Source organism: Galeopterus variegatus, unplaced genomic scaffold, assembly GCF_000696425.1.
Source record: "Galeopterus variegatus unplaced genomic scaffold, G_variegatus-3.0.2 Scaffold3424, whole genome shotgun sequence".
In the NCBI taxonomy this organism is placed as follows: Eukaryota; Metazoa; Chordata; class Mammalia; order Dermoptera; family Cynocephalidae; genus Galeopterus; species Galeopterus variegatus.
Window position 1 is genome coordinate 50,433 of NW_007729535.1, and position 11,103 is coordinate 61,535.

Below are 11,103 nucleotides of genomic sequence, written 5' to 3' on the forward strand. Positions count from 1 at the left end.
AAGATAAGAATTGTGGAACAGCAGCTTGCCCGCTCAAAGACAGACTAGTTACTGATTGTTATGTAAAAATACTGAGAATTGCTATAGGAAGGAATGTTTGCTTAGATCAAACTGTTGTTGATAGGACCACTTACTTGCCTTACTGGAATGTCATCTGGCTTGTTTCACTGAAAGTTACCAGACCATATTGTTAAACTATAACCCCACCTTTGTTCTCTTCCTGTAACTTCCTGGTCTGGAAAATAAATGCAGGAAGAGAACTGTTGTCTCTGTTGCAAGATAAGGATTGTGGCACAGCAGGTTGCTGGCTCAAAGACAGACTAGTTACTGATTGTTATGTAAAAATACTGAGAATTGCTATAGGAAGGAATGTTTGCTTAGATCAAACTGTTGTTGATAGGACCACTTACTTGCCTTACTGGAATGTCATCTGGCTTGTTTCACTGAAAGTTACCAGCCTATACTGTTAAACTATAACCCCACCTTTGTTCTCTTCCTGTAACTTCCTGGTCTGGAAAATAAATGCAGGGAGAGAACCCCAATTCAGCATTAATTTCCCAAGGAAGGGATGGCTCTCGCTTGAGCATCCCAAAGGGAGATTAACCACTTTGGGGCCTCTCACTGCTCAGAAGAGATGGGCTTTGAGTAATCCTTTCATCTCCGTCACCCAGGGGAAGTGGAGTGACAAATCCGTGGGGGTGAAGCAACGCAAAGCAACAAGAGGTGGCTGCAAGGTGCCTGGAAATCTTCCACTTCCACAGCCTTTCTCTTTGGCACAGCTCCACTTTTGTCCCTAAGTCCCTTATAAGCTTCAACTTCTCCCTTCTGGGGTTGCAGGTGAAGCAGCTGCATAGCACCCAGATTGATACTCCATCCAATCCATTTCCTGTAAGTAATTCATCCATCAACAATAATAATAATAATAATAATAACTCCTCCTTGTAATCTATATGGAGTTGCCTGCTTCGTTCTTTGTGGTTTTTGTTTTATTTTTTATTTTTTGTTTTTGAGGGTAGTATAAAAAGGGGTTTGATTCTTTTTAAAAATGCACTCTCAAAGGAACACTCATCTCCGAAGTCCCAAAATATACTGTAATTTTCAGTCTTCCCATGCTAATAATATCTCTGTATCTTAATTCTATATGTGATGCTCACAAAGGTTCTAAACAAGTCCGAAAAAGAAGTATAAATATTTGTGAATCATTTGATTACAGTGTGTTCTACTGAATTGCAATACTTAGAAATGAAGGAATTTTAAAACAAATCTTGGTATTTTTCTACAGCATTCAGTAAATGTTCTGGATTAACTATATGCTAGGTTTTGTACTGGGCATGACAGATTCACAGGTTAATAATAAGATATAGTAGCCTACTCAATGCTTTTACTGGAGTGCTTTAAATTTCTGGACTTCTCAGAATTCTGATATTTTAATTCCAATTCTTTTTTACCTTCTTCTAGAAGCTCCTGTTGCTGTTCGAGGTTGTGTATCTCTTTGTGGAATATTTCATTTCTAGTCACTCTTCTAATTCTTTGACCTTTTGCTGATGCTGAATTCTCTCTTCTTCAAGGAGCTGGATGAGCTTTGCGTGTTCATCTAAAGCTTTCAGGTGACCCAGCGGATCAGGGACAGAGTTCTGTAGCAGAAGGTGGCTTTGTCTCTTTAGCTTGTTTTGTTCAATGAGCATCTCTTGTGCAAATGACTCTGCTTTCTTTCAAAGGTCCTTCTCCAGTTCCAGGTTTACTTGCATTTCCTCATACTCTTCTACTGCTAATATGGACACTCTTTTTCTAAGACTTTTCTGTGCTCAAGAACTTCTGAATTTAAAACAGCCTTTCCTGGGACAGCGTGGTGCTGACACCAAGTCAAGGGTTAAGATCCCCTTACTGGTCATCTTTAAAAAAAAAAAAAAAAAAAACTATAGTAAAGAAGCCTCACAGAGCACAGCTGAACAGATTAGAATTAAGTATTTTCACTTTCAATTCCAAGGGTGTCCCTTTTCAAACTTTTTCTCTCTGGAATGTAACGATAGGAAAGGGTTCACACGCTCAGGGACTTTTCCGTGTTGCCTGCAGTGTTATCCAGGAGGTATGGTTATGCTATTGCTGAGCTCAATTTGAGGCAGGACATTTGAGTGAGTAAATTCTACCAACATCTTGTGATCCATAACAGGATTCTCAGGGGCTCAATCTGAACCTGACCTCCTGGCCCCAGGAGGACAACCACAGGCACAGGTCAGTTGAGGGGGAGGCCTCATGAGCATGGGAGCAGGAGTGGAGCCTTGTGAGACCACATTACCCCTTCATAGGCTCAGCTGCTGGGCCCAGTGGGCTATGCGCTTTCCCTTAATACCCCCATCTTATTTTGCCAGAGAGGAGGGGTCTTCACTGTACTTTATCTCCAGCCCTTGTCGGTTCACCCAATAGCAGGAGTGAATTACCCAGTTGGTAACATCAGGGAAAGTAAACATTCCTTTGAAACATTTGCCTAGCAGGTCCTTCTTGTAACAGGTGATGCAGCCTGGCTCTGTCTTTCAAACCAAGGGCAGAGCTCTTCCCAACTCTGACCCTTGTCCCCAGGCAGTAAGCCCACCAGTGCAGAGTCCCACCCCTCCACTTCAGGAGCAGTCTGTCCCCTCCAGCCCTGACCTGGCCTGGGTGGGGAACTCAGTGCAGCCTGATTTGCAGGCTTGGCTGTCTTCAGTTCAGCTCTGACCCCAGCACCAGCCCTTAAACACAATTGGAAAGCCATGGCTTCTGAGCTGAGGGGTAAACAGCTTCTGACCCCTATCGGCCCAAAGGATGTGGGTGAGCTAGCCCAATGAGCTCATCATGCATGCTACTCAGGGACAGGAGACAGGAGGCAGCTGAGGTCTCCATCCCAAGTTCTTTGGGAATGGGTAAAGTACTCAGGCTAGCAGAGGGGCAGAGCTGAGAGACTGTTGGAGTTCTGTCCCTCCCCAGTCCTCTTCCAAACCACAATCCCTGCCACACCCCCACCCCCATGAAGCTGCAAGAGACAAGGTCCAAAAGGGGAGGCTTTTAATACAAAGAGTGTGGACCCCGGCCTGGGAAGGACTTAAATAAGGAAGATGAGTGTCAGGAGCCAGCCGCTGGGGGTATGGGGACCCTGCGGAGTGGAATGATGCAGACAGAGTTCCGAGCCTCTTTGATCCGCCACCATCGGCCAAGCCTGCCAGGGACAATAGAAGAAGTTAAGACCTGGCCCAGCCCCACTCCCAGTCTCCAACCCCATTCTCACTCAGGTGCCCTGTCAGCACACCTTGCCCCTCACCCTCATCCCTTGAGGGGCACTGCTTACCTGTGTTCCTGCCCCACCCCAGCCACCAGGAAGTCCCCAGCACTGGAGAACTTGAGGCTGTTGATAAAACCCACCTGAGGAGAGAGAGGGAAAACACAGAAAACACAACAACTATCCACCACAGTCCCCAACATCAGTCAAGGGCTTGGCCTTACTAGGCCTGGGTAAAATCTCTGCTCTGCCTACTGCCACCTGGTTACCTGGTTACCTGGTTACCCCAGCACCCAGGGCAGGGTCTAGGACAGGGAGGAGAACGGAGGAGGGGATATGTGGGAAGAAGGGAGAGGAAGGAGGAGAGAGGGTTCCTGCCAGGCCCTGTGCTAGGAGCTGGTTCCACCCTGAGGAGGCGCACTTCTGTCAGGAAGAAAGATGTTACAGAGCTAATTCCAGGGGCCATGAGCTCTGGGGCCTCAGGAGTGTGGCAAAGACAGGCTAAGCATTCAAGCTCCACTCACCAGGGGGATGTCACAGAGAAGGTCAAGCCGCCGGAAGCCCTCCCCACACTGCCAAAGCCGCACACTGGAGCTGTGGGAGCCTAGGGGGACAGGGAGACAGTGAGCAACCCCAGCACCAGCCCACCCTGTGGCCACCCCCACCTCTGCCGCCTCACAGGATACCCACCTGTGGCCACGACGTCTGTGTTGAGTAGGGCTGCCACTGACGACACCCAGAAGGGCTGCTCCAGGCCCGGCTCCCCCCGTAGCCCATGAGCTTCACGCTGCAGGGCAAGAGGCCGCTTCTTGGAGAGGCCCCACAAGGCCACGGAGCTACAGACAGGGAGTACAGCCAGTGACGGGGCCAGGGGGGGTGGAGAAAAAGGCACATGGCAGAGCGATCAAGTGCACACACCAGCCGTGCAATGCGGACAAATGGACAAGGTCATCTGAACACTCAGCCTCAGTGTACTCATCTGTCAAAGGTGGTTACAATAGCTCCCCCACTGGGGAGAGCTCCATGAGGCAAATTCAGGGCCTGGAAGGCAGCAAGTGCTCAGAAGCAGTAGCAGCAGTCGGAGACATCGAAAAGGCAGCTCTTACCCATCATCTGCACCCGACACCATGTGCTCCTCGTTGATGAGATGGACGCAGTCGATGGAGCCCCTGGAGAAAGGGGCTGTGAGCCACATGGCCCAACGGCCCCCAGCCCATGTAACACCCACCTGGCATGGCAGGTAGCCTTACTGGTGGCCATAGAAGACAAGCTGGGACTCCTCAGGGATCTTCCACACACGCACAGTCCCATCCCGGCCCCCAGCTGTCACACAGCACTCCCGGCTCAGGGCATCCAGTGCAGCCACAGCATCCTGGTGCCCGAAGCTGGAAGGCAAGACAGAGTAGGACAGACATCACACAGGAACTTGTGCACGCACATCCACACACCCTCTCCCCATGCACTCACAGCGTCTCCACATAGGAGTTCTCTGACACATTCCACACCTTCACAGAGCGGTCATAGGATGTGCTGTAGAGCTGGTGCGTGCCTCTGCGGAATGCCAGCCCCTAAGGGTGCAAGGAGAGAGGGCAAAAGGGGACGTAGACTACAGGAGGCAAGACAGAGGTCAGGCCCAGAGAGAATTTCCTGAAAAGCAAGTCATGTGGCACAGGGAGCCAGCTCCTCCAGAGAACACTCTGTGGAGCCTTTCTATGTGGTCCTGTCAGGAGCATGCCCGCCCTCCCTTGAGCAGATGCAGACTTCTCAAGGCCCTCCCTGACCCCTGTGCAAGCTCAATCCAGTCTCCTCCCCATCCTTCAGCCCATTTATGTCCTTTACAGCAACACTCACTACCCCAGAGTGCAGGACAGGAACCCAGGAAACCAAGCTTGGCCCACTCAGCAGGAACTCGCTAAATATCTACCAAGGAAGGCCTAGCTCCTCAGGGCCCATGACCAAGCTTGGCCCACTCAGCAGGAACTCGCTAAATATCTACCAAGGAAGGCCTAGCTCCTCACCGACACAGCGTCCCGGTGTCCAGTGAAGGTGTACAGATGCCGGCAGCTCTGAGCCTCCCAAATGAGAATGAGCTTGCTGCGGTCACCCGAGGCCTGTGGGGATAAGGACAATGGCCACAGGTGCCCACTGTACACCCAGACTTCCCATCTGCCCCCACAGCCAACATGGCCTTACCAGGTACTTGCCGTCAGAGGAGATCGCCATGCAGAGGACATGGCTGCTGTGACCAGGGGGCTGCCCCTCGGCACCCTTCTTGACTCGAGGAATCACATGCAGCTTCCGTCCACTCTCCACGCTCCCTGCCACCGGGGAAGGACAGATGCCACTGGGGTGGGGGGATAGGGCTGGCTGGCAACCCCCTTCAAGGGGCAGCATGGAAAAAGTCCTGGACTTGGGTCAGAGGACCTGGTTCAGCCACTGTGAGCCTCTGGACAAGTCACCTCAGTTTCCCCATCTGTTAACTGGGGACAATAGTCCCAAAGGGCAGCCATAAAGTCCAAAGAAGAGAAGAGATGAAAAAGTGCTTGAGACTGATGGTGTGAGTTCTTACTGTTACTAACAGGGCTGGTCAGTTAGCTCAGCTGATTAGAGCATGGTGTTATAACACCAAGGTCAAGGGTTAAGAACCCCATACTGGCCAGCCACAAAACCAAAAACAAACAAACAAAACACCATGGGTGAATGGGGACAGTGCTCAGCCAGTGAAGGTTTCCGCAAATGTCTTCTTGTCCAACCACCCACCTTCGTTATCATCACCCTGACTTTGCTCAGTCATCTCCAGGGACAAGGAGCTCATAAGCCCCCCTGTTGGGCAGAAGCTTCCACTATCACCCAGAAAGCACCTCTGTGAGAGCAAACCTGACTCCAGAGGCTTCCCCTGTCAGGGATCAGTTTGCTGTGGCCACTCCCTCTTCCCATACCAGCCCTCCTGGATGTCCCCTGGGGGCCACACTCAGGCACTCACTCACACTTAATGATGGTGCAGTCTTTGGCAGCAGAGAAGACGGCCAAGTCATCAGGGGTGATGACCAAACATGTGATGGAGAGCTGGTGGCCCCGTAAAATTCGAATGTCACCTGGGGCTGGGGCCTGAATCTGGGCAAAAAGGGGACTGGGTCACTGCAGCTAGGGGCATGAAGGCACCCGCCCCCTACCCCCACCTCCAATGCCATCCTTCCCAACCCACCCTGGAGAGAAGGAAAACAAGACCCAAGGCTGTAAGGACCAGACCTTTACCTGACCCTATCTGCCCAAGTGTCCACTATGTTCTAGAGCAAAGACCCCTCACAGCCTGAACTCCCACTGGACCATCTGCCTTCCAACCCATGTGGGGCCTCCAATTCCCTCCAACCTTACACCAAAGTGCTACGCCCTCTCACCTCCTTTGCCACCGACTTCTGCAATCTGCCCCTCTGCTCGAGCTGCATGGAGAGGAGAGGAGTGAGGTCCTGTAAGCAGGACCAGACCAACCCCTTCCCACCCCAACCCTCCCTCCACACTCACCACATCCTCCTTCAGGCGTCCTGCCACCTGGTCCTCCTCAAATGCACGGGCCTCAGCCTTCTCCTCCTCTGTGCAGGACAGAATAGACCAAGTAAACCAAAGCTGAGATCCTACTTTTCCCTTCCCAATTCATCCCCACCCCAAGCCTCAGAGCTGAGCCCTGAGGGAATTTCAGGCTTCCTCAGCAGAAGGTAGGGATGGTTTGATAGTCTCCTCCTGCCTTTACTTATCCGATCAGTCTAAAGCCCCTTGCAGGTCTGGCCTGCCCCAGGAGGCCCATCAGAGCTCCTGGCCACCCCCACAGGGCGGCCAGCACCAGCAGACCTGGCAGCCCGCTGAGTACCTATGTCAGTCACCTATCAGGTGGCTCGGGCTGCACAGCAGGCAGCAGGCAGCATGCAGGCTTAGGCACAGGCCCTGCCCCTCACCTGGCCTGCCCACTGGCTCACCTTGCTGCCTGAGCTGCTCAAGGTAGAGCTTGGCCAAGCGCAGTTTCTTCTCCTGTGCAGTCTCCTCCAGCTCCTCCTCCTCCTCCTCAGTCTTCCTTGGAGCTAGGCTGCAGGCAGGAGAAGTCAAGGAAGGGGGCTCACCCCACTCCTCCTAGGCCTGTGCCTCCTTGATGCTTTCCCTGCCACTCAACCTTCCCCATCCCTGCCAGCCCTCATGGCCAATGATTTCATGTGCAGAAAACTAAAGGATATGACTTACCAAACTAAAAGGCCCCACCCAGTGCCCAGCATAAGGGTGAAAATATCCAAACCTCAAAGAGATCACTATGAAATCTCTCTACTCTAGGGGAAAGAGAAGGTTCTACATGCTTTCGAGAAAAATCAGGCCATGCATAAAGGGTCAGAAATCAAAATGGCTTCAGATATCTCAACAGCAACACTGAAAACAAGAAGACAAAGGAGCCTCACACACAAAACTCTGAAGGAAAATGCTAGCCTCTGGAATGCCATGCCCAGTTGAAGCATCAATGACAAATGAAGATACTGTCAAATGTACAAGGTGCCACAAAATTGGCCCTTTGTCCTTTTTTAAGAAGGATAGAGGATCTGCTCCCCAAACAAGAGGGTAAACTAAGATGGGATACCAGAAACAGGAGACCCAACACAGAGACAGAAAAGGCAGATCCCAGAAAAACAACCACCCCTAGACATGGGGTCAGCCAGTCTGGGTCAGATCCAAGGACCCAAGAGGCAGACATGTCTGGACTGTCATAACCCTAGACTCATTGTCACGGCACCATCCTTTATCCTGAAGATAAGTTTCCAGGTGAATCTTAACTGGTTTTGCATTGACCTTGTGCTGATGAAATTCCTGCTTTCCCCTCCGTTCCCCAGTCTTGGGACCAGCTGAGGGCACTCCCTTTACTCAAAGATAGGTCCTGCTTTGGCCTACACCCAGGAGGGGAAGGTGGGTCATGGGAACTCAGAAGCAGAAAATCCAGGGCAGCCCACTCACTCGCATCATGGGCCTGCAGATACCTAGTCTCTGCCAGTTGCTCCAACTGTGTTTTCCAGGACTCACCCATAACCTTGCCCACAACTTTCCCAGAAGGGACCTTGAAAACTCTCAGGAAAGCCAAGGCCAGACCATTCCTCAGAGAGCATCGAGTGCCCCATGCCAGGCAAGCCTTTGGCCAATAGGGCTGATGCTGCCCCTCCCTTACACAACCAAGGTTAACACTTCAACTTAAGTTTACCCAAACTAATCAATCTCCTGTGAAAGGATTTACACATAGGAAGCAGAACTCTAAATAAAAGCAAGGGAAGCAAACACTGTATAATTCCATGCATACAGCATTCTGAAAAAGGCAGGACTCTAGGCACAGTGGTTAGCAGGGACTGGGAGAGGGGGAGGGGCTGACTGTAAGGAGCAGGGGGTAATTTTGGAGGGTGATGAAACCCTTTTATATCTTCATGGTGGTGGTAGTTACATGACTGTGTGCATTTGTCAAAACTCACAGAACTGCACACTGAAAAAGGTGAGTTACTGTATGTAAATTACACCTGAATGAAAACTTTTTTTTTTAATTTGAAGAAGATGAAGAAATAAAGAAAACCAAAGAAATTATTAATTTGAGTCAGGAATGACAGTAGGGGCTTCAAAGTTTCTGCAAATGTTCTAGTTCATAATCGAAATGGTAGGTGCACAGAGGTTCACCAATTTATCACTTTTTTGTATTTAATACATCACAACACAACATTGTAAAAATATTTAAAAGTGCTTAGCACAGGGCCTGGCACACACCAACCCACAATAACCTTAGGATTAAGAAAAGTATATTAAGTCTTTCTGTGAGCAAGTAAGGGAACACATACTCAATCTTAGAAGAAGGATTTCTAAAGCTAACTCATAAGGAAGGCACTAGAACTCCTAGCATGAGAGCCTCCATCATCCCTCAGGCTCAGGCCTGACACCTTGCCCAACCCTTTGAAACCTGGCAACCACCCCCATCACCTGAAGAACCGAGGGTGGCATTCAAAGCCCTCCACAATATGGATACAGCCACCACCTGCCCTTCCATCTTTTCCACCTCCCATTTTGGCACACTTACATCCCAGACTTTTCTCTGATCCCTGAATGCCTTCCCTACCTCTCCACCAGAGACCCTCATCTCTCCAGGCCCTATTTAAATGTCCCTCCTCCGTTCCCAGAACACATATCCCCCTACAACACATTCTCTCTTCACCAGCCTGCTCATCTCTGTACTCCCAACAGTGAAGCCGGTGCCTGGCAAGCTAAGAGTCGGCAGAGGAGCTGGCTCATGTGGTTAGAGCATGGTGTTGGTAACACCAAGGTCAAGGGTTTGGATGCCGGTACCTGCCAGCCACCAAAGAAAAAGTCGGGTGGGGAGGGACCAGTAAATGGGAAATTGGGGGGAAACAGAATGAAGAACTAGGGAGCATTTCTTGCATCCCTCTCCCCTCGCCTGCCGGTCCCCGTGCTTTCCTCCCTGCCATGAACCAGGGAAGTCTCAATGGTCTCCCACTGGCCCTGGGGTCCTCCCTACACAGACTCCATAGAGGAGATGAGACTTCTCAGGGCCAGATATTGGAGGAAACAGCCACGATCTGAGAGCCAAGGGCCAGAGTCTTGAGTTCTAGGCCGAGCTCTGCACTGATTCACTGAGTCTTCCGGACACCGTGGGCCTGTTTTCTCTTACACTAGGTGGAAAAGAACAGCTCACCTCTCGCTCTCAGAATCGCTGGAGATTTCCTCATTCATCTTGCCGCCACCTTTGGACTTGCCCCTGTCCCCCGCAGAGTCGTCCTGGGGATTATATGGTCCTTTCTTTGGTCTGACGTCCCGACTACCCCAGCCTGACCTAGGGCCCCTCCGGTCCCTCGAGAGCCCCAGGACTGGGAAAGTCGGTGGCTCCCGAGTAAAGCGCCAGGCTTTCCAGGAGGGACGAAGCTGACTCCGGCTGGGGTCCCGGGCGAAGGGATGGAGAGAGGCCCGGGCACGGTTCCCACTGTTGGAATGACTGTTGTCCCAGTAGCAGGACCGACCGCGGCCCGTGGAAGCGCCATGCTCACCTTTCGCCGCCGCTTGCCGGCTCCTGCACCAGCCCCGGCCCCTGAGGCCGGCTTGACCCGCTTATGAGTTGCTGCCGTTGCCAACATGCTGCCACCGTCTGCGTAGCACCAGCCGCTAAAGAACTCACGTGGCAGCTAAACCCCTGCCGCACCACAAGTCCCCTGGCCGGGATAGGCTTCCACTGCCCAGCGGGCCCCGCCTCCCGCCGCTCCATTGGGTCCTTCAGCAGGCTCTGTCACGCCCCCAGGCGCTCATAGGATAGACGCTGTGGCCACGCCCCTAAAGAGCCTATAGGGTCCTTTCTCGAGCTCTAGTAGGAAGCCAGCTTCTACCCGGCACTTCCGGCCAGAGGCTGCGGCGCGTGCGCTCTGCTGCTGGCTGACTTCTAAGGAGGGGTTGGACCTAGACGGCCTTCTCTGTGTTTGCTCCCCTTGGCCACTGGGGGGTGCCAGAGATGCGGGGTTCCGCGGTCCGGAGTGACTTCCCGGTCTGGTGCTGGGCCAAGGGTAAACCAGCCTGGCGCTAGACAACATGGGGGTCCTAGACAACATTCAGGCAGTCCTGAGGAGAAGGAGGCAGTCCCCGTACCGGTGGACATGTGCCGCATGCCCCAGGCCAGACGAGAAACGATAAGGGTGCGTCAGCCCCCTTAGCCTTACATGTGTTCAGCTGGAGTGTCCACCCATACATGGGACAGGCCATCAGCCTCTGCCAGCACCAGCCTGTGACTCAGCCTACTGGTGACCAAATAGCTGGGATTCTCCCCTCCCCGCCCCCCCCCCCCCCCC

General features: G+C 52.0%; 1 protein-coding gene across 1 annotated transcript; it reads right to left on the reverse strand.

Moving 5' to 3' along the window:
- Window positions 1-3,017: 3,017 nt before the first annotated feature.
- RRP9 (ribosomal RNA processing 9, small subunit (SSU) processome component, homolog (yeast)) lies at window positions 3,018-10,457 on the reverse strand. The gene is made up of 15 exons (XM_008585026.1): window positions 10,315-10,457; window positions 9,966-10,048; window positions 7,222-7,328; window positions 6,773-6,840; window positions 6,649-6,690; window positions 6,238-6,364; window positions 5,444-5,568; window positions 5,269-5,361; window positions 4,718-4,818; window positions 4,501-4,635; window positions 4,357-4,419; window positions 3,941-4,086; window positions 3,775-3,854; window positions 3,320-3,393; window positions 3,018-3,190 (listed from the first exon to the last, which is right to left on the reverse strand). The coding sequence occupies exons 1-15, from the start codon at window positions 10,399-10,401 to the stop codon at window positions 3,097-3,099; spliced, it is 1,425 nt and encodes a 474-aa protein (XP_008583248.1). The 5' UTR covers window positions 10,402-10,457; the 3' UTR covers window positions 3,018-3,096.
- Between the last annotated feature and the right edge of the window lie 646 nt (window positions 10,458-11,103).